Source organism: Schistocerca serialis, chromosome 2 (assembly GCF_023864345.2).
Source record: "Schistocerca serialis cubense isolate TAMUIC-IGC-003099 chromosome 2, iqSchSeri2.2, whole genome shotgun sequence".
NCBI lineage: Eukaryota > Metazoa > Arthropoda > Insecta > Orthoptera > Acrididae > Schistocerca > Schistocerca serialis.
Genome location: NC_064639.1, coordinates 940,976,368 through 941,002,976, shown reverse-complemented (window position 1 = coordinate 941,002,976; position 26,609 = coordinate 940,976,368). Strand labels below are relative to the sequence as shown.

At 41.8% G+C, this 26,609-nt stretch overlaps 1 protein-coding gene across 2 annotated transcripts; it reads left to right on the top strand.

Moving 5' to 3' along the window:
• The first annotated feature begins 288 nt into the window (after positions 1 to 288).
• Positions 289 to 26,217, top strand: LOC126458313 (microsomal glutathione S-transferase 3-like). Of its 2 annotated transcripts, none has more exons than XM_050095262.1 (5): positions 289 to 415; positions 1,065 to 1,182; positions 3,249 to 3,346; positions 15,820 to 15,950; positions 25,978 to 26,217. In XM_050095262.1, exons 1-5 carry the CDS (start codon positions 408 to 410, stop codon positions 26,076 to 26,078), a joined length of 456 nt encoding a protein of 151 aa, XP_049951219.1. In that variant the 5' UTR covers positions 289 to 407; the 3' UTR covers positions 26,079 to 26,217. The 2 variants fall into 2 exon arrangements, with proteins under 2 accessions (XP_049951219.1, XP_049951220.1); XM_050095263.1 differs by having other exon boundaries at positions 334 to 489.
• Positions 26,218 to 26,609: the final 392 nt, after the last annotated feature.

The following is a 26,609-nucleotide window of genomic DNA, read 5'->3' as shown; positions in this document are numbered from 1 at the left end:
CGTGACTGAAAAAGCCTGTAGTCTCGACAACGCATCATGACTTTCACGAGAACGATTATGCTTGTCATTGTTGCTCATCGCAATTTAGGAACTAGCAGTTTGTGTTGCCAACAGCAGCAACGTAATTTTTTTTTAACAAGTTGAGGTTTAGACGTGAGGTTAATATGTTGGCCAAACTATTTACTATACTGTGATGTGGAATGGGCTCAACAGCAAGATACATTGCTGCCTATTATAACACCGTAGTCTGTGACAACTGAAAAAAGGATTAATGTATCCATGTTGTTAGGTTGGCAATGCTTGCTTGCAGGTTTTGTGGTTACGTAATACGGAAAATAGAAGATACGTGCCGGCGACGCTGTGATAGAGAGAGATATAAAAGTGGAAGCTGAACATTTGGGCTTACTATGGCTACGTGAGTATAGTAGTGCCGGCGGTTTTTTCGTAGTGTTTTACGTAGGTCTTGATCATCAGTACTACATTTTGAAGGTATAAGTTATTTGAACAACGGTTTCGCCTTTTGGGATTGTCGTTACTTGTTCTTATCTCAGAGCTGAAAATAGGCGTATTAATTTCTGTACATACTGTTCCTTAACATTAATCATACATCGCATCGACAATTATTTTTCTTACTGTTTTGCTATTCCTCGTGTATATTTCATTTTATAAATGGCTATTTTCGACAGTATTTGTTGTCACTTTCACAGTTCAGGTCGCCACCCAACCGTTTGCGTAATGTAAACTGTTAATCAATAAACTCACGGGCGCCTGTTGTTTCATGCAGGTTTCACATTCTTTTTAAATGAACTATAACGACATTTTTTGAGAGTTTCAATTATTACTTTTCCAAAATTGTGAACTTCTCGAAATTTCGTCACCGATCAAAATGAAATACATTATATCTAATTGTAAGGACCCTTTAGATATGGCAAAAAAGTATATTTCATGGTATTTATTAACATACCCAGAACTTCGCCGAAATATGGAATGTGTAAATGTTTTAGAAATATGCAATGTGTAAATGTTTTAGTATTCCATACTTACACTTAGTGATTTGCTTTCAGCTCATTCAGTTTACCAATTAAGGAAGAGATGATTACCCTTCAGGTCCCATCACAGTACGGCTACTGTGTTCTCGTTGCAGTGGGCTCAATCTTTGTACTTATGTGGAAGGGGATCAAGGTTTGTTCTAGCACTTAAGTACACACTTTAACATCTTTCTTCTACAAATACAAACAGGGCAGCATGATTTAATATAGCAGTTTCGTGAAATATGAGCTATCATTGATCATATGTTGTTATATATTTGCTGAGCAACAAGAACAAATTTCAACTATGTACAGTTTAACTTGTAAAGAAATATATAGACTTGCTTGTTTGCTATCTGTGGATGTTGTCTTATACAACAGTTTAATACATGAATGTCAAAGGTCTAATAGTTTTTGTTACATTAAGAGATGTTCCTGTGGTGAGCTGTAACTTAAAAGGCCCAAAATCCTTGCTTGTACAGGCAAGAAACTGAGTGATTATCTTTGCACATAATCATTGTGGAACGTACACTTTAAGTAACTCACTGGTTAAATGCCTATTTTTAGGTGTACAAATGAATGAAAAAATTTGTATACTTAAAGATGCAATAGACATAAATTAAGTCGTGTAGAGGGGGATCTGAATGTTACTTCTCCAGGATATGCTATTCTAAAGAGGTATTTCCTACAATTTGGATACTAGCTGCTGTGGCATGGACATATTTAAGTGAACCAGTTTTAAAAAGACTCTGCCATGCATTCCAAACAATAGGTGTGGCACACTTAGTAAGGGGATCATTTTGCTTTATGACAGAGCCCATCCACACATGTGGCCAATCGAAATCCAGAGCTGATCGGATCATCTGGCTGATCTAGTGTCCAGTAACTACCATGCATTATTGCATTTAAAGAAGCATCTGGGTGGTCAGTGCCACAACAACGATGAAGATCTAAAACAACCCTGTTGCAATGGTTGTCAGGCGGCAGATTTCTATGAGGATGGTATTCAAAAGTTAACTGTATAATATAAGTGCCTAAGTATTGCTGGGAATTATGTAGAAAAGTGGGTTAAAGTGCAGGTGTTCATGGAAAAAATAAAATTGCTACAAAAAGTTTGCTTGTTTTATTTCTGTTTCAAAATGTTACTACTTTTCCTCCTCATACTTCTCTTGGCAGCAAGTTGTTATGGCTCTTCAGTTTGCAATTTTACATTGTTTGTTGCTTAAAATGGGTATTTTGAAGACAGTAAATGTGCTTTCTCATGTAATATTGAATTAATATCCTATGATGTCAGATTATTAAGAAAAGGATACATTGTTGGGCAATAAAAAGTGTTTATTAATCCCGTCTCCCTTCAGCACATGAAACTGGCAAGGCAGTAATTACAGTGCACGTACTGTGAAGTATGCTCTCCCAACAGTAAAGTGAAATGCCAGTCAGTAAGAGAAAGCTGCAATGTATTTGCAATGCAGTCTACTCTCATGATACTGGGTTCTGTTACTTAAGAAGTCTTTGAGCCACTCGTATACCTGGGAACGTATTCCGAGGTATGCTTGTACCTTTGTTAGCAGTCAGCAGTGTGGCATTGTATCTAATGCTTTACAGAAACCTGGGAATATGAAATCCACAGGTTGCCCTTCATCCCTGGTTTACATGATCCCACGAGAGAAAAGGACAAGCTGAGCTTCATATGAGCAGTGCAGACTAAAACTACTGATTTGTGGACAGAAGCTTTCTCCCACTCCAGGAAATTTATTATATTCAAACAGAGAATATGTTCAATGATTCTGCATCCATCATACTGGCACTACATGATGTCAGTAAGAACCGCACCTGAAGTGGCATGTGAGATACAGACTGAAAGTGAAAGCTATTGTAATTTAAAAATTACGGTTATTACAATCTACATCTCAACATAAGTAGTATCTCTCCATTAAATAGTCATGTTGGTTTTGGATGTACTGAACTTTTGAGTGAAAGCTGTACCAGATAACAATTCTGTCAAACTTAATTTCTTGCTTTCATTACTCATGGTTCCCTCACTTGACTCTAGATTCTTGGTGACTCTTAGATATAAAGTAGTGACATAAGGCTGCATGTGTTATTTTAATGTGTAGATAATAAATTACTTTTCTCAACTTCCTAATTTCACTGTGTGATTATGTCCTGTGTGATTATTTCCAAAAGTTATCATATGTGTTGTCCATCCTTAATTTCTAGGTTGGGGCTGCACGAAAGAAGTACAACATACCATATCCAACAATGTATAGCAAAGACAATGATCAATTCAACTGCATTCAGAGAGCACACCAAAATACGTATGTATTCAAGTTCTGTAATCTCTCTTTCTCGTGTGTGTGTGTGTGTGTGTGTGTGTGTGTGTGTGTGTGTGTGTGTGTGTTTTGTGTATTAAATATCAGATTACGTTTTTGAAGCACAGTCAGTATATCCCTTTTTTTTGAAATTGTTTGTTTCTGGTATTCTTTGTTCTGTACTCCAGATTTATTTCACATTTCACTAAACATTTATACTGTCAAATTTTACAACGGTTTTATGAATTTAGTCACATACACTCTTCATGTACGCTAGATGCGTGGCTCTCAGACATCGGGCACAGTGCAATTTAATTTGTAAGTCTTTGTGCAGAGGACAAACAGCATAGTGCATGGGCTTTGTGCAGAAGGCACCACATTGTTGCCGTCTTCAACTCCCGCCAGCAGCTTTCTTTCTAAGATGTTTAGGCAAGGAGTGAATGGCCACTCTCTTGCGCACTATGAGTTTTGCTAATGCTTTTCACACCTCACAAAAAAAGCATACTCCAGGAAATCCTCTTTATTACTTGCATATATGATAAAGGTGTTAATGCCAGCAATGTTAATCATTCAGTAAAACAGGGTAGTGGCTAGTGTGTGGTTTACCTTGAGCATGAATAATAGTGTACATTTCTTCTATTAAGTCTACTCCTGTTTTGGTCATACACATTATTATAATTTCTGGTTTCTTATCATCCACAGTATTAGTGTCAATGACATCGTGATGCAAAGATGGAAGGAGGATAATGTTTTTTCCTTTCTTTGGCATATATGAAACTATACTATCCTTTCTGAATTGCAAGAGGCTGCTTCTTGATTCTCAAACTCTCATGCAAACAAACTCTTTAGGTACCTCCATCTTATTCTTTCTAAGAGTTCCTACTCCTGTCAGTTTCTTCTTCGGGGTTACACAGCCAGTGGGGTGGGACACAACCAATTGTCGAGTGTCACTTTTCATCCTGTCCCTTCGATATGCTGTACAGTTCTGTTTACTGTCTCCTTAAGTGAGTTTGACAATGCAAAGCGACCCTGTGTTTTTTTTCTAGCATAATTTTCATCTGCAGAGTATACCATGTTCTTGCATAGTGCAAGGTGAAACTCTTCAATCCATATTTTGCTGATTTGCTTGATTTGATTTGATCAGGATAGCATAGACAAAACTGGTCAAGTTCGATGCTGCCTGCACCGAAACAAGAGTTTGTTGTGGAGTATCATTCCCTGTGTCTCCAGTAAAGTCACCCAGTGCCGTTAACAGTGCGGGGAGATCCTTTACCAGTGCTTTGCTGGACACAATTTCTTCAGGTCTGGTTGATTGGAATATTCTGTGTCTTTTACCAATGCCTCGTATTCCAAGATCAAATGTGATGCGGTTTCCTTGCCCACTCCACACATCCTACATTTGGGGTCTTCTTCAATATCCCCTTTGTACGTAGGTGTTTTTTGAAGTTCCCATAGCCTGTCCATAGTCCAATCATGAGTTTCATTTCTCTCCTGTTCAAGCCCAGGATTGAGAGACTTTTGGACCTTAGCCCAATATTCTACATGCTGTCTCCTTGTCCGATCTCCTAGTTTTATTTTGATCATCACCTTGGTGACTGTCAGGACAGGTTCCGGTCCAATAAATGGTGTCATCGCCCCTATCCTGAACAAACAATCGGCTTGCTCATTACCACTAATCCCTGAGTGACCAGAGATCCACAATAGGTTTACGCTAATGCTTTCCCATAGTTCCACAAGGACTTTGTGGTATTCTGCCACGTTCTTTGATTTTGTTGCAGAGGCTGCCATTGCTTTCAGGGCTGCTTGTCTGCCTGAATAAATGAAAATGCTATGACCTCTGTAGCACCTCTGCAAATTCTCCTCCATGCACACCCTGATAGTAGATATTTCTACTTGAAACACAGTGGCCATCGTCCCTAGAGAGATTGCATTCTCCAGCCTTGGCTGCACTCCGTAGCCCCAACACCTTGATCTGTTTTCGAACTGTCAGTGAACCAGACTATGTCCCCAGTATGGTGTCGAAATTTTTTTTCTCCCAGAGCGCTCTACTTCCAGTTACTACATTGAAAGGCTTGTTGAAGCAGCTGGGGGTTATTATATAGTCTGCCAGTATTTCCCCAACCATACCTATGCCTACCTGATTCAATATTTTAGTGTGAGATCCTGGATACCCCATTGAGTTCCATTTTTTGCCAGTTTTTAACATGTGTGTTCCAGCTCCTGTCTCCATTTTTACCCACAGGTGTAATGGGGACATGTCTAGTACGGTTCCCATCCCAGCAGTGGGTGTGCTGCTAATTCTGCGTGTAATAGCTAAGCAGGCCAATCTCTTTAGCAAGCTCCTTAGCAGCTACCTGCTGTTCTACCTTTTTCCACCACACTGTAGCCTCATAAGTGATCATAGGTCTTACTGCCATGGTGTAGTTTTTACCACAAGCTCTCCTGGTACTCATTAGAGTACCTTTCACCTTGAAAGAGGTGTTTCTTATTTGAGGGGTCCATGATAAGTTTCTCATCCAGGGTTACCCCTAGATATTTCACTATCCCCTTCACTGGTAGAGTTTCATGTAGGAGCTTGAGATTCCAATATGTGTGTTGGATCTACTTCCTCATGGATAGTACTACAACAGTCTTCTTAGGACTGACCCTTAGATCATGTTTCCTGCAATTTTGCGCAATGCTCAATGCTCCTAGCACCATAGCTTGTTGACTGTACTTGAAAATTTGCCAAGTATTACTATGATAAGATCCTGCGTATTACTGGGAAAAGTGCTGTGTAGAGTTCAATTCTACAATGAGTTCATTCACCACAAGGTTCCACAGTAAAAGGGACAGGACCCCTTCTGGTGGACATCCTCTAGTGGTGTTGATTAAAATTTTTTCTTGATTCTACCACTAAGAATGGCTCTAATCCACCTGCAAATGGTAGTCTCCAAGACATGCGCCTCTTCTGCCTTAATCATGGGTTCGAAGGTCGTGTTGCTAAAAGCCCCTTCGATGTCCAAGAAGATGCTGAGGGCTATTACATGAAGGTGCAGCACTTTCTCCACCTTCCCAACAAGTTGGTGGACTGCAGTTGCACACAGTTTTCCTGTTTGGTATGCATGTTGGTTTATGTGTAGAGTGACCCTAGTTAACCTCCTCTCCCTAACATGCATGTTGACCAGTTTTTCTAATGTTTTAAGAAGAAAGGAGGACAGACTGATTGGCCTCATATCCTTGGTCTTGGTATGGCCAGTTCTCCCTGGCTTTTGAATGTAGACAACCTTCACTGCCCTCCAGACGTAAGGAATGATCCCTGCTGCTAGGCTAACCCTAAATAACCTGCGTAGGAATATTATTAAGTTCGCTCCTGCTTATTGCAGGAGCGCTGGAAAAATTCCTTCTGGGCCAGGTGACTTGAGCAATTGGAATGTTCCCACTGTCCATTGGATTTTACTGTGGTCAACACATTCTCTGGCAGATTCCCAGTTCTCCCTTCGAATGCCTGAAAACCGATATCTCACAGGGGTCTCCTCCTGCTTTACGTTGTCAGTCAGAGTACATTGAGGAAAATGAGTCTTGAGGAGGAGTTTCTGCATTTCATGTGCTGTCCTTGTATACTCCCTTCCCCCTTTTCCTTAAAGTTCCTCCAGGATTAGTTGGTATTTTAGTGAGGATTTCGTGAAGTTGGCCCGAGCAGCCGTACCCTCTACCTCGTCGCAGAATACCTTCCAGGACGCCTGCTTTGTTTGCTTAATTGCAAGATTGTATTTGACAAGGGCCTCGCGATATTCTGCCCATTGTTCTTTCCTTCTCGCAAGGTTAAACAGTCCTCGTACCTGTTTCCTCTGTGATTCCAGTTCGTTGTTCCACCAAGATACATTCCTATTCATACACTTCTTGGTGATTGAGCAGTTGTAATGGTATGAGGTCATGACAGAGGTCACTGCCTCTGCTACCTCCTCAGACTCTACTGGGTTCCTTATTGAAGTACTGACTTCCGATAGGCTTGTGTCGAGGTCCCTCCTATAAGCCTTCCAGTCCATTTTCTGGGGATTCATATAGGACATGGTCTGTCTAATGCCTATTTCAACCTCGAACTTAATATACAAGTGGTCTGAAGAGGATGGCTCTAAAGCCACATGCCATTGTTTGACATAACTGCCCATCAAAGAGGAAGTGAGGTTTATGTCAATTACCTCTTCCCTTCTTATATTCCTAAATGTTGGTTCCTTGGCCCTATTGAGGATCTCTTAAGTTATTAGCAAGAAGAAATTCTTGAATGTACCCACCTCTACTGTTGGTGTCGGTGCTGCCCCACACTAAGTTGTGGGCGTTAGCATCGCATCCAACCAATAGTTGGTTGCCCTGTTGTGCATAGGCTTCTGTCAGTCTCCTCACCTCCTGAGGAGGAGGATCACTGTCCTCATAAGGAAGGTATGCCGAGGCCATTACAAACTCCCTCGTGATACCTTCCTCACGTTGCCGCGTCCTGAGGGTCACTAAGTCTGTAGAACAAAAGTCTGCCATTGGCATGAAGGGGATTCCATTTTTTACATAAATGTACATTGTGCTGACTTGCTTACTTGGTATATACTGATGGAAACTGCATTTGCCTCTAAATGCAACCAATTGTTCATCCTTCATCATACATTCACACATCGAATAAATATTAAACATAACTCCGTCTTGTGGTTATGGAGAGTGGGACAATGGCTGGTCAATGAATCATAAAAGTATTATTCCAGCAGCCATTATTTTTATAGCTTTGTATGTAGGCTATCAGTATTTTTATAGCTTTTTATTTAGGCTATCGGTTTAGACTCCTCAGTAGCCATCGTTAGGCCCTGTAGTATGAATGACAAAAAGCATCCAGTCGTACAAGTACTGTATTTACCTGACTACAAGACGACCCTGAAAATTCCAAACTGTTTTGTTGGCAAAGTATCTGCCTAAAATTTTTGCATTATACCTAGTCCAAACTGAGGCCATTTATTGACTGCCTACATTTTGATAATACAAGGAGAAACAACAAAAAGAAATGGTTTATATTAACTGAAACGGCTGAAAGCAAGGGGAAACTACAGCCGTAATTTTTCCCGAGGGCATGCAGCTTTACTTGATTGGAATACTCGCTTTCAAATTCTGAAGGTGGCAGGGGTAAAATACAGGGAGCGAAAGGCTGTTTACAATTTGTACAGAAAGCAGATGGCAGTTATAAGAGTCGAGGGGTATGAACGGGAAGCAGTCTTTGGGAAGGGAGTGAGACAGGATTGTAGCCTATCCCCAATGTTATTCAATCTATATATTGAGCAAGCAATAAAGGAAACAAAAGAAAAATTCGGAGTAGGTATTAAAATCCATGGAGAAGAAATAAAAACTTTGAGGTTCGCTGATGACATTGTAATTCTGTCAGAGACAGCAAAGGACTTGGAAGAGCAGTTGAATGGAATGGACATTGTCTTGAAAAGAGGGTATAAGATGAACATCAACAAAAGCAAAATGAGGATAATGGAATGTAGTCGAATTACGTCGGGTGATGCTTAGGGAATTGGATTAGGAAATGAGACACTTAAAGTAGTAAAGGAGTTTTGCTATTTGGGAAGCAAAATAACTGATGATGGTCGAAGTAGAGAGGATATAAAATGTAGACTGGCAATGGGAAGGAAAGCGTTTCTGAAGAAGAAAAATTTGTTAACATCGAGTATTGATTTAAGTGTCAGTTTCAGAAAGTATTTGTATGGAGTGTAGCCATGTATGGAAGTGAAACGTGGACAATAAATAGTTTAGACAAGAAGAGAATAGAAGCTTTCGAAATGTGGTGCTACAGAAGAATGCTGAAGATTAGATGGGTAGATCACATAACTAATGAGGAGATGTTGAATAGGATTGGCGAGAAGAGAAGTTTGTGGCACAACTTGACTGGAAGAAGGGATCGGTTGGTAGGACATGTTCTGAGACATCGAGGGATCACCAATTTAGTATTGGAGGGCAGCGTGGAGGGTAAAAATCGTAGAGGGAGACCAAGAGATGAATACACTAAGCAGATTCAGAAGGATGTAGGCTGCAGTAGGTACTGGGAGATGAAGAAGCTTGCACAGGATAGAGTAGCATGGAGAGTTGCATCAAACCAGTCTCACGACTGAAGACCACAACAACAACATGCAGTGTAGATTTCCTTGGTTGGCAGCATGACGAAATTTGCTACTTGCTCACCACTCCGCTCCACACACTCATCCTAGTTTCCAGCCAAGTTGGTGTCACAGCTCCTCCCTCCAACTTCCATAGTGCTGTGCTCAAGCAGATTTGGAACACCCAACCGCAGTATCTTTTAGAGTGAAAGTCATATATAACAGTGGCAACCTATAAGTAAATAAGATTACGATTACGATTCAGTCCAATTCTCAAATTTCTGCTCGTCCTGTGATGTCTGTTGGCACTGTCTCCACGATGGATGTAGCCACTGTGATTTATTCTCGCAGTAACAACGACAGTCTGTTTAATATGATTAGTTTCGGTTCTAGACATTTAACTATGGATTAATTTTCTTTTTTCATTGTATGTCACCATCTCATTCTAAAGCTGATTAAAAGTGGTAACACATTTTCGTGGTATTCTGATACATGAAAAGTGACCAAATTTTTCATTTGCAACCCATTTGGTTAATAATTATTGTCTCTAATAACCAAATAAAATATTAATTTGTGTATGGAATTGGAAAATTTTTTTGAAGGACAAAATTTTAGCCTTTCAATATTACCTTTACTTAAAAAGCACTGCAAATGTTTATATATGGTATCCATATGTGTACGGGAACTTTAATTGCAAATGAGCTTTGTAAGATGAATGCTATGTCCTCTTGTGTTTCATAAATGTGTGTGATTTTAAGCTGAGCAATAAATTGTTGTGGTAGGTAGTTCATAGTTTCTCCTGCAACTCTTGCACTAGCGCTGTGTTAATCAAATGACACGTGATTGTTCGAGCAAGTTCAATACTGCATCGGGTGCTTCAATGTATCAGGAACTCTCGAGCCTGTTCGAGCATGAGTACTGTTTGCCCAACCCTGAAATTTCAAAATAAATCTGCATGTGACATCAATAGCCAGAGCTTCATCTGTAAATGTAAAACAACCCCTATATCAGTCTACTAAGCAACGTAAAAATGTTGACTTCCGCAACAGTAGTTTAAGCTGCGAGTATAAGATGACCCTGTATTTTTCAACTGAAGAGTTTTGGAAAAACCTCATCTTATAATCGTATAAATATGGTATGTAACAGGGAACAAATATTTGTCCCTAGTTTCCGTAGAAGACTTCACGAGCAATGTGTGCTCCTCATACGTGTAACATTAGCTGTTACATGTGGGTTCCCTGTTATATACTTTTTGTCATTCATACTACAGGGTCTGAAGTGACTCTATTGAGGAGACAAAACTGGTAGTCTAAATAAAAAGCTAATGGCTGTTGGAATACTATTTCTACATTTCAGTTCGACAGAAATAACTCTTTTAACACTTGTCTGAATTCAGCTAGGCGAGCAAACACTGTGGTCTGTCTCAAATATTGTTGAATCCCGAACAGTGCAACAAGAAACAAAAGTGTCACAAACTCATTGTTGCATGAAATCTTTTTGTAACTCAAAAACTATTTCTATTCCATAAATTTTCTAAATTTTCGTGGCCTGCCCGGTGATGCCTTACTAATGTCAATTGACTAAGGAGAGACTTGATTCTTTCCTCATTGTTTGATTTGGCATCATGGTCTCTTGTGAAATTGATGCAGTGTCGTGTATGCGGATGTTTGTGCACCATGTGATTGTTCTCATTATGACACCATTTATAAATACATATCACGAAACAGTCCATGGGAGGTTTTACAGCTTTTGCAACAGCTTTCACACCAGGGAAGTGAATTTAAAAGATCTACACTTAAGTTCTAACATTGTGACTAACAGTTCTTCATTCGCTTAGTAGCCTTATCATTTCCAACAAAGAAGACACGTGTGATGTGATTATCTGCTGTACTTACATGTGATTCTATGTTGTCTTCATGCTCTGTTTCCATGTGGCTGTTGAGAGGGAGAGCCTAATTGCTGCCCATTTCCTCTCCTTCAGAAGATTGTCATCTAATATAAATTGTAGAAGCTTTCACTCTCTTTTGAGTTCTACTTCGTAAGGATCCATTGCTGAGTTAACCACATGGAGTGACAACAGACATGCAGTTGTTACGGAATACAGCTATAAGCTTTCTCAGTGCACAGTAACATAGAGAGTAGTTGCACAGTGTGTTGACAACACCCTTGTGTATTTTCTTGGAACTCTGGCTTCCTTAATCGATTCTATTTTTACACTTGGCTCTCACATTACTACCTAGAAAGGTACCAAAGATTGTGAATGTACACTACTATACATTATGTAATAATACGTCAGTAGTAATGACTAGGGTCTTCTGAACACCCTGCGTGACAGCTATAGGGTTAATACAACACACCCACCAATTTAATATATTCATAAGAATCGTGGAGCAAGGTTTTTATTACTTGGCTAAAATAAATTAGTATAGTAGGAAGTTTTTTTTATTTTCTAGGAGTCATGCTAAACACTATTTACTTGTTCCTTTTGTAAACAATGTATAATTCCTAGCCATTACAGTTTCCTTCTGAATAAGATAATTTTATAATTGTCGAAACCTAGTTCAAGGATCCTAATAAACCTGTGTTATGCAACACGTGGGCTGATTTTTCATCCTTGCAGGACACGGTAAACAGCTTGAACACCAGTTTTAGAAATCATTAATTTGATTGCTGACTCACTTCCCAGGTTTCCTAATTGTTGATCCTATTTGTGCCTTCTCGAAATCCTGGTGCATCTCCTATATGCAGAATGAAGTATTTATTTATAATGTTCCTCTATGTTGCATCGAACTAAACTATGTCTTACAACTGGTTTCTTGTGACAAGTCATTCTTACAATATTTCTGTGTATTTGTTTTAAATACTTCACACGCCAATCAAAGATGTGCTGTGAGCAGTGTAATAAATTTTTCTTGTGTTATGGCAATTACTGGTGAAACATTTACAGAAAAGAGATTGTTGTTAATGTAATGTTCATAAAGAAGTACAGGGTGAATCATTATTAATGGTGTAAATGTGTACAGTTGAAAGTACACAATGCTGGAAGCAAAGAAGTCGCAGTAAATGCAGCTATGCAAATAAACAGTTTGCAAGATAATTGCATCTTTGTGGTTACTAGCCACTGGCAACATGATTCTGTGTAAACACTGCTTGCTGGTACGTGGTGTGGTCTTTTTGAGATGTGAAGTTGTAAACAGAATCAAAGAGCCACTTGCACCACATGCTGTGAATGAGTCTCCATGTTGGTGATGTTTCTCATTGACTTTGTGGTTAGCGATACTAGGTGATCATCTTATTGGGTGGTACCTATCATTAAACAAACCGAGTGATCAGAATTAACATCAGTTTCTGCAGCATCGTCTTTCAATATTGTTTGAGATGTTCCCATAGAGCAGTGCCCGAGGATGTGTGATGGCACATTTTGTTGCTATGGTGAGGTGACATCTACACCTAAAGAGCTGATATGGACAATGATGGATTGGGCGAGGAGGACCTGTACTGGGGCGTCAAAGATAACCTTATGGGAACCTCGAGGATTTCTGTGTTTGGGCCACTTTAAAGTGTAGTGCATGCCCCTTCGGTTAACACAGTATGTACCGTAAGCTGGTGCATACCTATTTATACCTTAATGCACAGAGTTTCCACCACCCTGTTCAGAAGAGAGCCTTTGAACACGTTGGTATATAGAGCAAAAACTGTTTCTGATGAGGACCACTTGAAGTCCGAAATTAATCATCTGAAGTACGTGTTCCAAAAGAATGGTTAAGTGCAATATTTGTGACGTTCGCCTGCTTTATTTCTTCGTTTGTTGTCCTTGGTGTCTACGTACTGCGTTGCTACACTGGCTGAAAAATGGGGTTTGGAAGTTCAACACTGACTACTTTAAATGATGTAGCCGTGAGGTGCACATTTGCGTTCCACAGTTCTTTACTTTCACTGTTCACAATTCCCCCCCCCCCCCCTCCCCCCCCCCCCCACCACCCTCCCCCCCCCTCTGCCCCTGCCTCTCCTCCCCCAATATACACATTTTATGTAGGCAAACATCGACAATAGTTTACTGTTGAACATCTACGAGCAGTAAAAGCTTAACCACAAAGTTCACAGTTCTTGAATAGGAAGGTACGTATGGAACAGACACTGTCACTGTTTTAACACACGGCCCGATAATGTTACTTATTTCACAGTTAAGTTGAAGCATTGTTGTTGATCTAACCAACACAGGTTTGTTGTCTGAAATTCTACCATGGACTGACTGTCTCGGGACCAAAAATTGGGCCCTTATATATCCTCACAATAATAGACACTGAAACTGTACATTGTTTTATGTCTAATTTACAGAAATTACAGTTGAAACTTAACTCATTAAATTAACTGAATACATCAAAAACTTCATTCTTTTTTACAGTTTCCTTTACTGCAAGAGTTAGGCCAAATTATTTGTTTAAGTGATGAAATTAACAGATATCGTTACACAAACAACACTTTTGACGAAACTGAAAATTACTTTGTGATTAATTAAGGGCTTGCTTTGGTAACATGTTTTCGAATAAAGCCAAATAGATCCTTTAAGCATACTGTTAATTGTTCCTCCAAATGTTTGTAATCATTACAGAATTTATATTTGTTTATAAGTCAACAATAGAATTTAAATTACAAAACAATTACTGATTTCATCCTGTAACAAAAGTATTAACTAGGCATAGTCAAAATAAATTAGAAAATCAATTAAATACATAAAACTAAGCACAAAATTAGATCTGGTGCTACATTCTTTAAAACTGAGGGCCAATCTTTCTTTTTAATGATAGTGCAGATTATACTAATGTATAGTAACGATAATCAGTTAAACATGAAAACATGAATTTTAAGGACCCAGATGGCAAAACAAGAGGGGAATTAAAATTATCCCAGCTTGCTTGATCACATCTTGACCAGTAATTAACAACTGCGGCGTTGTGGTCATAGTATTGGGCTGTAAGCAGACAGGTCATGTTCAAAACTCACTGATGGCATTTCTTTTTATCTATTTATTAGTTTTTTTCACATTATGAACTGTCCGTCTGATCATTGAAATGTTTGTTCTCTTTCTGTCATCTTGGCAGTTGTCATACTATACATTGTTTATATAATATGAGTCATGTGGTAAGAATATGTTACTCTTGCAAGTAAACGTGATGAATAGTGAGAGCAGGTGAGATACCACATAGATGTCTTACGGAAATGAAAACAACAAATAAATGATTGTGAACTACGTTAACAACAAAAGAATTCAAGGTCAGAACTTCCAAAATAAAACGCACCTTCAAAAATGTTAAAAACGTGGTTTGACACAGCACAGAGAAACTGTGTGATTGTGAAATCATTGCGTTCATTTTACATTTGACAAACTTACGTTTTCATCATTTCTTTGGGAGTGATCACATTCATTCACATGAACACTTAAATCTGGCAAGGAGGCATATCTCACTGACTTACCAGGCATACAAATTAATTGCATCGGTAAAAGATGCCTATGATATGACATGTACTGTCACTAATGTTGTGTATGACACACCAGACGTGTTTTCTGGAGGAGGATTCGGTCGACTTGTCTCCTTGTCGCCAAACGTTTGTGGTTCCAATTCGAGAACCACTTCCTTTTGGCTGCTGACAGAGGAGTTGTGCAGAATCAGCTGTCATTATAGGTCCCTTCCTTACACCTTGCTGTTGCAAACGGACGTTACACCATGTCACAGATGCAAATTTGAATACAGCGGACAGTGGAAAAAAATCAGCATGAAAGAGGTTTGAACATGGCTAGCCTGCTTGGGAGTCCAACAAAGTGATCACTTAACCACAACGCTGTTGCCCTTTCAGGCTCCTCTATATTGCATTTCTTGTCTTTGGACTGTTCACTGTATCTACTTAGCTTTTTTTTTTTTTTTTTTTTTTTTTTTTTTTTTTTTTTTTTTTTTTTTTTTCACACAATTCAGTACACCTTCTTCCTATTTTCATGCTTGATCTGTGTTCAGATTTTCATGGGCTGTCCACTGGGCCCTCTTTCCACAAAATCTGAGGGGGGTGCAATGAGGAGTTTCCCTTGTTAGTAGCCATTTTATAATTAACACAAAGACATGAAACACTAAATTGAGCAAACACCTTACTCGAATACATTTCACATGCCAGATTTTTAGACCTCAGTCCACACACTACAATGTGTCTCCACAAATGTAATGTCCACATAACATTCGGACAGACAGATCAGTTGATGTTAACCAGCCTTGGGTCCATGCTGGAATTTACCAGTTTTTTTTAATGTTATCTGACACGTCGCTGTAGCACACTGATCTGTGTCATAACTCTGAATGTTAAAATCATTCTTTTCAGGCTGGAGAATTACCCACAGTTCCTAACTCTATTATTGCTGGGTGGTCTTGAACACCCTGTCATATCTGCAGCTGCAGGCTGTGTGTGGCTGGCCGGCCGCATTGCTTATGCAAAGGGTTATTACACTGGCAGTAAGTATTCCTTTTCTTCCTGCTCTTTACTTTTTATACGTGATTGTGATGTGTAGGCATGTAATAGAATGGTAGTGTACTGTAGTTAAATTTTTTTGTGGAAGCGGAGATACCTTTCCTCATTGATCTTGATATGCTGTTCATAGCTTTCGTTGACTTTATTGTTCTACCGTAATGTATTTTGTGCTTCTATGTTTTAATATATTAGTGCACTTCAGCTGTAATTTTCTTGACCTTCGTGTCCCATCCGGTAAGTTCCCCTCGAGTTGAGAAGATGTATGTCTTAAAATATCTGTAATCTACCAAATTGCTTAATGGCTGTCATGGAGTGATTTAAATGAAAAAAAAATAATTTCAATAACAGTTGTATAAAAGGGGTTAAAAATTGGTGCTTAGAGAAATAACTAGCAATCACAGAGAGTACAAACCATAACTGTAGGCAGTTAACGAATGCTGCGTGCAAGAAGTAGAAATTTTTATAACTCAGTGGATACAGACGTTGCGTGAATATGTTGGCTACAAAGTTATTGGCAGCACATAGTGTAAATGTGAACTAATTTTGATTTTTGTTATACTTAGGTAATGAATGTCAATTAACTGTGGCAGTTGGATCACATACAGCTATCTTCCATTGATAAATGTTCCACGATAAAAATTATAAAAACTGAGATATTAGTTAAACATTAATCTTTTTTAAACAAATAACCCAAATTGTCATGATGATGTATTTCCCAAGATACAAACAATAATAGCTCTCTCTCTCTCTCTCTCTCTCTCTCTCTCTCTCTCTCTCTTTCTTCCCCCCCCCCCCCCCCCCCCCCCCAATGCCTGCTGGGAGGCAGTTTGGATGCACCTACATTCCTGAAAGTGATGATGTGCTACTTCTGTTGTGATGTTTCTGTTATTGCCTTGAGAAGTGAAAAATTACGGAGAGACTTAGTGGATGGCCAAAACTTACAATCATGGGGGCAAACTTCTGGCACTGTCAGCAGACACATTTAAGTGAAAAAACTGTTCCCAGCTCTTTTCAGTATTAGTTCCTTCTTCTTCTTCTTTTTCTTCTTCATCTTCTTTTTCTTCTTCATCTTCTTTTTCTTCTTCATCTTCTTTTTCTTCTTCATCTTCTTTTTCTTCTTCAGGGAAGACGGATTACTGAGCTGAGGAACGTTAGAAAGGAGGATTAGTTCACGCAGACACTAGGGTTTAGAGGGACCAACCTGTTGTGAGGACAAGATCTCAGTTACCCATTCTCTGACACTTCTTTCTGTTTCTCTACCATAAGTATTTCCTATCTTCCAGGGTTTTGTGGTGATTCATATTGGTTGGAAAGTGTAGTGAGCAGGGTTGATATCATAGTAGTAGTTTTTTTTTCATCATTACACAATTATAGAAAAGAAAATACAACATTACAAGTTGGAGTTGATTTGGTGGTAGTGCAGAAAAAACAAGAGTAGTTACGGCATGCTGACTGCTGTAGTAATACAAACACCATGTTACACAATCAACATGCGGCTGAAGGGTGATGCAGACTGCACCCCATCTGCCAGTTTGCATGCCAAGTATACTTCCCTGATGCAGTCTATGCTATCATTCAGTCCATTGTTAATTGTGAAATGTGGGACTTTGGGATGGGTGGGTCTCAAATGGAACAAAATATGTGGATTACAGGCACAGGGATTGGACCTAAGCATCAAGCAAATTACTATGAGTGCTCCTCCTGACAAACATTATGTTGGGTCGTGTAAAAGCAAAACTCGAAGATGAGATTGGGCATACTGATCAGTTGCTTACTGGTGTGACTGGTACACAATCTTCATCATACAATTAATAAAATATTCCGGGCTATTACGCCGTGGTTGAAGAGTTTTAAAACTCGGATGTTTCGTCGCCATCTGCGGAGACATTTTCAAGGGGGATCGTAGCTTTGTGGAATGTTCGATTCACACCCTGTCTCACTACTGACTGCAACAAAATTTTGCTTCCGCGAGCTCCCGCACAGAAGTGGAATTTTGCTGTAGTCAGTAGCGAGCCAGGTTGTGAATCGGGCTGTCAACAAGGCTACGATCCCCCTTGAAAATGTCCTCCGCAGTTGGGAATGAAACATCGGGTTTTAAAGTGAAATCCCTTCAACCACTGCACAATAGAATGGAATATTCCATTAATTGTGACAGTTCCGGTGTGAAAGCTTACATTTTACAATCTTCATCATAATCCTTGTAAGAGATATTTTGCACAGATATTAGCCAAGAACCATTGAGCATAACCAGGATTTTCTGCTTGATAATTATAATTTTGTCACATTATCTTCTTTACACTGAGTGCTTTCAAATGATGGAGGTGTTGCAAAATAACTTCCAGGCAGTACAGACCAATATCCAATAAATTAGCTTGGACATCACCAGAGTAAGTTTAGTTATTCATGTGTTCATTGGATAATAATTGCAATCTCTTACTACGATGTGGAATGAGTCTGTTTTAAAATTGGAGAATACTTTCTCATTAAAAAATATGCTGACCACTTTTATAATTGTCTTGAAGCTATAAACAGTGATTTATACTTAACTGTTTTCGGTATATTCAGGGCATTTCAAAATGAAAATTAGCAATTACAAATGGCTTAAACTGTTGTGGAGAATGTGAAAGAGCTCACTTTTTTTTTTTTTACATCATTTTAGGTGTTCTATATGATGCCCTTGCTTACAGGGACAATATCTGAGTGATAAACCATTTCATGCCAAAATTCTGAAGCATTTGTAGAGTAATTGTGCATTTTCAGGTGTTCTGCGAAGTTGTTGTTTCCATTTTATGCATGAAAGGAAGAACACCCGGAAGTACATCATTTATCAATAAATTGCACCAAAGAAAACCAGAGCTCTTACATGTGAGGAGTCACATTAGAAGTGTACATTTTGAGTTCTGGAATTGTTTTTGGCAGAGGTGGTACACACACAAGGTCTTTCACATTATCCATGAAAAGAAATCCATTGATGTCAGCTCTGGTCATATAAGTGGCCAAGAAGAGAACACAGCATCGTCATATCCAGTACAGCAAATTCAGCAGTTGAGTTAAAATTTGCAAAACTCCATACTGGTACATCATGTTGGTTCCATATGAATATTATTTTATTTTGTCTGTAATTCTTATCAAGAATGTATCACTGTACATTACAAAGTTAAAATTGTTTGTAACTGCTACATTTATTTTGAATTGCCTTGTATTCAGAAAGTCTTCTATGGAGTAGAAAGTGTTGTCAAGCAGATAGACACACACACACACACACACTCTTACACACACACACACCCCCCCAGGGGGTCCACAACTCTTTTGTGGACACGTGCGTAGCGAGCACGGGACCCCGAGCTAATGTGGCCCTCCTTCCTTTTCCGGGCTGCATACCTTCCCTTCCCTTTCCGCATCCCTCCCCGTCCCCCATCTTCGCCCCCCCCCCCCCCCCCCTCACCTCTGTCTCTTTCCTTCCTTTCTCCCCCTCTGGGAGTATGGTTTGTGCCTACGTCCGGAGACGGACGCTCGAAACTGTTCCAAATTCCTTGCTCTTACACTTGCCAGTCCTCGTCCTTCCTCTGTCCTTCTCTTTTCCTTCCCTCTTCTCCTTGCCCTTTTCTCCGCTACGGCGTTTGAGACCCCCTCTTCTTTCCTTTCCCTTTCTCTTCTTTCCTCCCTGTGCGTGTCTGAAGGCCGACCCACGCACTTCCATGCGTAGCCGGTGACGGGGTAACGCGTAATTCCCCGCCCCGGGTAGACAGGTAGGACACGTACGTACCCCCTGGTAACGGCCAGGCCCAGGGAGGGGTGATTACCCGAGCTGATACCTTCCGAAAGTGCCGATTGGTCCCTCCGTCCGTTTGTCGGGAGGTGTGACCTGAGGTGTGAACAATCACCTAAGGCGGGTGTGCCCTCGGCGAGGGCCCCCACAAGGGAGGAGCGCGCCATCGGAGACGCCGGTAATCATGGGGGATTCTTCCGCAATGGTTTCCTCACCTTCCACTATGTCTGCTCACAAACGTAAGTTCACTGAGTCTCAGCCACAGACTGTTCTTCCATCGTTGCCACAGTTCCTTGTTGTTTCTCGGTCTGACGAAGATCACGACTTTTCCACGGTCAACCCTTTCATTATACAGAAAGGTGTCGACGCAATTGCGGGTCCTGTAAAGTCTTGTTCCAGATTACGGAACGGCACCCTGTTGTTAGAAACACACAGTGCCCTCCAGGCTCAAAAATTGCTGCGTACTTCTCTGCTCCACACCTTCCCTGTCCGGGTGGAACCGCACCGTACCTTAAATTCCTCGCGTGGAGTCGTTTATACGCGCTCCCTCGATGGATTGTCTGACGAAGAAATTCAGCATTACCTGTCTGACCAGGGCGTCACAGCTGTTCATCGGGTTATGAAAAGGGTTGATTCGAACATCATTCCAACCCGCACTGTCTTCTTGACATTTGACAAAGTTCAACTCCCATCAAAAATCAAAGCAGGCTATGAGATAATTTCCGTTCGCCCTTATGTCCCAAACCCTACGCGTTGCTATCGATGTCAGCGGTTCAATCATACCAGCCAGTCCTGTTCCAATCCGGCCAAATGTGTTACTTGTGGCAAGGATGCCCATGAGGGTGCTTGTCCACCTCCATCCCCTCGCTGCATCAACTGTATGGGTGATCACGCTGCCTCCTCTCGAGATTGCCCCGTTTTTAAGGATGAAAAGCTCATCCAGGAAATAAGAGTGAAGGAAAAGGTGTCGACCTTTGCTGCTCGAAAGTTACTCGCCAGTCGACAGCCCACCGTGCCTCAGAAAGGTAAATACAGCGCTGTCCTTGCTTCTCCTCGACCAACAAAGGAGGCGGCCACGCAGACTTGCGACTTCACCTTTAGTACCACGGTCGTCAGATCGGCCAGCGCAAAGATCGCCCGTTCAACCTCACCCCTTTCGCCTGCCCACTCTATGGCTCACCCTTCATCGGGTTCTGTTAAATCTCGAGCCCAAAAGTCAGACGCCAAGTCTTCGAAAAAAGAGCATTCTCGTGAAGAGTTTTTACGTACCGCAACTTCACAACCATCGGTTCCTCCTTCATCTAAACATACCTCCAAGAAGGCTACGAAGAAACACAGTTCCTCTCCTTCTCCGCCAAGGCGTGTCCCATCTACAGCACCACCTGGCGGAAATCGCCCTCGGCCATCTTCTGTGTCGCCGAGGCGCACTGCTGGTGGCCGGTCAACTGGCCGATCGTTGGTGGCAGGAGCTGCTCCTGACCAACCTATGGATCAGGATCTTCTGCCTTCGACTGAATGCCATTCCATGCTGTCGGTCGCAAGCTCTGAGCAGTCGTTGAGTTGACAGCACCCTTGGTCACGTTCCTCCATTTTCTGTTCACCCTATGTCCATTATCCACTGGAATATCCGCGGCATTCGCGCCAATCGGGAGGAATTGTCGATCCTTTTACGATCCTACTCGCCGGTCATCTTCTGTCTTCAGGAAACAAAGCTGCGTCCCCATGACCGCTTTGTTCTCCCTCATTTTCAGTCCGTCCGATATGACCTCCCCTCTGTTGAAGGCACTCCAGCCCATGGAGGACTCATGATTCTGCTCCATGATACTCTCCATTATCACCCAATCCCCTTAAACACTTCCTTCCAAGCTGTCGCCGTCCGTCTTTCCCTTTCTGGATACACGTTCTCTCTTTGTACGGTATACATTCCATCGTCTACACCAATGGCACGAGCTGATCTCCTTCATCTTCTTGATCAGCTTCCACCCCCCTATTTGCTGGTTGGGGACTTCAATGCCCACCACCCGCTTTGGGGATCTCCACATCCTTGTCCACATGGCTCACTATTGCTAGACGTCTTCCACCAAGCGGATCTAGTCTGCCTCAACACTGGGGTCCCCACATTTTTGTCTGCCTCCACGGCAAATTTATCTCATTTGGACCTTGCGGTCGGTACTGTTCCGCTAGCTCGGCGCTTCGAATGGTTCGCCCTTGGTGATACACACTCGAGTGACCACTTTCCATGTGTTCTTCGACTGCAGCCTCAACTGCCATATATGCGCTCGCGTCGCTGGAAGTTTGCCCAAGCCGATTGGACACTTTTTTCGTCTCTAGCGACATTCGATGACCGTCGCTTTCCCAGCGTCGACGATGAGGTCACACATTTTACCGACGTTATTCTCACAGCTGCGGAACGTTCAATACCACGCACCTCCGAATTGCCCCGGCGCCCTCCAGTTCCTTGGTGGAACGAGGCATGCCGTGACGCAATACGTGAGCGGCGACGTGCTCTTCGCATTTTCCGTCACCATCCAACTTTGGCCAACTGTATCCGATATAAGCAGCTCCGTGCGCGATGCCGTCGCGTCCTCCGCGATAGCAAGAAGGCAAGCTGGAAATACTTTATTAGCTCATTTAACACCTTCACTCCCTCCTCGGAAGTTTGGAGTCGGCTTCGACGGTTCTCAGGCGCGCCTAGTTTCTCCCCGGTCTCTGGGCTCACTGTCGCGCATGATACCTTAGTGGACCCCGTCGCAATTTCTAACTCATTGGGTCAGCACTTTGCTGAGATTTCGAGCTCTTCAAATTACTCGCCAGCGTTTCTCCCTAAGAAACGTGCAGCGGAAGTGCGACATCTTGCTTTCTCCTCTCACAATCGCGAAAGCTACAATACTGTTTTCTCCATGCGCGAACTCCAACATGCACTCTCTTCTTCTCGCTCCTCCGCCCCAGGACCGGATGGTATCCATGTCCAAATGTTGCTGCATTTATCAACCCATAGCCTGCGTTACCTCCTTCGCCTTTATAATCGAATTTGGACCGACAGTACCTTTCCCAGGCGATGGCGGGAAGCTATTGTCGTTCCCGTTCCGAAACCTGGAAAGGACAAACATCTCCCCTCTAGCTATCGCCCCATTTCTCTCACGAGTAGTGTCTGTAAGGTTTTGGAGCGTATGGTGAATTACCGTTTAGCTTGGTGGCTGGAGTCCCGCAGTCTTTTAACACCAGCCCAATGCGGATTCCGAAAGCATCGTTCTGCCGTTGACCATCTTGTTGCTCTCTCCACTTATATCATGAACAATTTTCTCCGGAAATGCCAAACGGTAGCAATATTTTTTGATCTGGAGAGAGCATACGATACCTGTTGGAGGACAGGCATTCTCCGCACACTGTTCTCTTGGGGCTTTCGAGGCCGGCTGCCCCTTTTTCTTCGCGAATTTATGGCAGAGCGCACATTTAGGGTGCGGGTGAACACTACTCTCTCCCGTACTTTCTCCCAAGAAAACGGGGTACCCCAGGGCTCCGTGCTGAGTGTTGTACTGTTTGCCATCGCCATTAATCCAATTATGGATTGTCTCCTTCCTGATGTCTCGGGCTCCCTCTTTGTGGACGATTTTGCGATCTACTACAGCTCTCAACGGACCAGCCTTCTTGAAAGACGTCTTCAAGGATGTCTCGATCGCCTCCACTCGTGGAGCATCGAAACCGGCTTCCGTTTCTCACCCAGTAAGACCGTTTGTGTAAATTTTTGGCGACGTAAGGAGTTTCTTCCGCCCTCCTTACATCTAGGTCCTGTCAACCTTCCGTTTTCCGACGTCGCTAAATTCTTGGGTCTTATGTTTGACAGAAAACTGTGCTGGTCCTCCCACGTTTCCTATCTTTCGGCTCGCTGTCTGCGTTCGCTTAACGCCCTCCGTGTCCTGAATGGTACCTCTTGGGGAGCGGACCGAGTGGTCCTTCTCCGCCTCTATCGCGCCTTAGTGCGCTCGAAATTGGATTATGGAAGCATAGTCTACTCCTCTGCTCGGCCGTCTATTCTTCGGCGTCTCGACTCTATCCACCACCGTGGATTACGTTTAGTATCTGGAGCTTTTTACACCAGCCCTGTGGAAAGCCTTTATGCTGAGACTGCTGAACCTCCGCTGTCCAATCGGCGGGCAGTCCTTCTGAGTCGTTATGCTAGCCATCTGTCTTCCATGCCTGCTAATCCAGCGCATGACCTTTTTTTCGACGCCTCCTTTGATGTCGGGTATGCAGGCCGCTCCTCCTCCCTACTACCCCCGGGAGTCCGCTTCCGTCAACTGCTCCATTCTCTTTCCTTCCGCTTTCCTAAAACCTTCTTGACAACTTGGGGTACAGCACCGCCTTGGCTCCGTCCCCGGATCAACTTGCTCAGAGACCTATGTCAATTTCCCAAGGATGGTACCCCTACGCTTGTTTACCGTCGGGCATTTGCTGCTCTATGTGCACAAATGACGGATGCCACATTTATTTACACCGATGGCTCGAAAACATCGTTAGGTGTAGGGAGTGCCTATATTGTTGGCGACACCCCAAATCACTTTCGGCTTCCCGACCAGTGTTCGGTTTATACTGCGGAGCTTTACGCTGTTCTCCAGGCTGTCCACTACATCCGCCGCCATCAGCGGATACAGTACGTAATCTGCTCAGATTCTCTCAGCTCTCTCCTAAGTCTCCAAGCTCTTTACCCTGTGCACCCTCTGGTCCACCGGATTCAGGACTGTCTGCGCTTGCTCCACCTGGGGGGCGTCTCAGTGGCGTTCCTCTGGCTCCCGGGACACGCTGGTATCTGTGGAAATGAGGCGGCCGATATAGCGGCCAAGGCTGCAGTCTCTCTTCCTCGACCAGCTATTCAGTCTCTTCCGTTTACCGATCTACGGAGCGTTTTATGCCGCCAAGCTGCTCATTTATGGCATGCGCATTGGTCAACACTTCCCCACAATAAATTGCGGGAAGTGAAAGCCCTTCCTTGCGCTTGGACCTCTTCCTCCCGAACGCGTCGTCGGGAGGAGGTAATTTTAGCTCGACTCCGGATAGGGCACTGTCTTTTTAGTCATCGACATCTTTTAAGCGGTGATCCTCCCCCACTCTGTCCCCACTGCTCTCAGCTGTGGACGGTCAGACACCTTTTAATTGAATGCCCCTATTTTAATCCGTTACGCTCCCGTCTACAGCTATCGCCTGATCTATCGTCGATTTTAGCAGATGACACGCGCTCAGCTGACCGCGTTCTACAGTTTATTAGTGACAGTGAAATGACGTCAGTCATTTGAAGCTTTTTTTTGGGGGACAACCAACCCCTTTTTATAGTGGATTTTTAAGCATTCCTTATGCCTTTAGTTACTCAAATTTTATGATTTTGTTCCCATTGCTGCTGATTTTAAATTTCGTTTTTTTCCTGTTTTCTATGTCACGGGCTGGGCGCTAATGACCATAGAAGTTTTGCGCCCTAAAACCACAAATAAAAAAAAAAAAACACACACACACACACACACACACACACTTACACACACACACACACACTTGCACACACACACACACACACACACACTTGCACACACACACACACACACACACACTTACACACACACACACACACACTCACTCTCTCTCTCTCTCTCTCTCTCTCTCTCTCTCTCTCTCTTTAGATAGTCTGTTGTTCAACTTGTTTACTTTCAGCTATATTGATTTATAAATAATGGTATAAGCTGCTAATTAGTAGAATTATATGCCGTGTGTGTGTTTTTAATATGTTCATTGCTACACAAATTAATGATGTGAATACCTTTTATTAAAATATTCTGCCAATTTGTTCAAGTACTCAATATAAAATAAATTGAAAGGTACACTAAATATTACACAGTCCACTGTGTGTTGGATTGAACAGATGTTAGGCAATCCTATTAATGGGGATACATTTTGAAAAGTATACCTGGTGTTGGGTTTAGCAGTTTTAGGTACTCTGAAGTATGTGCATAAAACATTACTTCATAATACAGTGTATTTTACAAAAGTTTTGTAGTGATGTCTACATTTTATTTGTTGCAAATTCAGCTATTGCAGTGTAACACAAGCCATAATCTTACCAGAATGGATATTGACCATGTGATGTTGCAAATGGTTGATGGTTTCATATGTAAGAACACAGAGCAAAAATAGTGTGTAATTTATGCATCATTTATAAAAAGGAAGCCGTTTTTGCATGGTCCCATGTTATGTTCCAGATCCAGCAAAAAGACTGCAAGGTGGTTTTGCATACTTGGGACTTCTGGCATTGCTTGGAACATCAGTAAAGTTTTCTATGCGTCTTTTGGGAGTAATCTAATGATATTGCACAAGTTGGTAACACTTCCAATAGAGTTCATAGACTGCATCATAAAGTATTTTGCCATTATTAATTTTTTGTGCTGAATGTTTGTGTAATTACAATTTATATTTTGTTAATAAACATATATAACTAACCATATTGTTGTTATTTTCTCTGTAATGAAACTGAAATGTTACATTCCTGATTTCCTTCAGCAAAGTAAGTTGAAAGGTATATTGAAGATTATAACCTACATGTGTTGGGCTGATGGATGTAAGGCAGTGCTAAATGGATTGTTTAGGTGCCAGAAACATTTCTTATGAAGATAGAATTTGAGAAGTATGCATAGTTGTGGATTTCAATAGATCATGTTTCTGATGTACCTCTACATGGGCACTGCATAAGTTGCCTGAGAGATACCCAAATCATTTGTCTCTACCTGTTCCACCTACATTCTTCAAGAAGAAAAGGTACTGGTAATGCTCTGTATTATCCCAGATTTCATTTTTCCCTTGTGGCCAGTACATGAAATATAATTTGGAGGGAGCA

What these genes read in the sequence shown, in the direction of transcription:
- LOC126458313 (XM_050095262.1), top strand. An exon ending in TTATGTGGAAGGGGATCAAG is followed by an intron (nt 1,183 to 3,248) that starts GTTTGTTCTAGC and finishes CTTAATTTCTAG; the next exon opens with GTTGGGGCTGCACGAAAGAA. An exon ending in AAAGGGTTATTACACTGGCA is followed by an intron (nt 15,951 to 25,977) that starts GTAAGTATTCCT and finishes GTTATGTTCCAG; the next exon opens with ATCCAGCAAAAAGACTGCAA.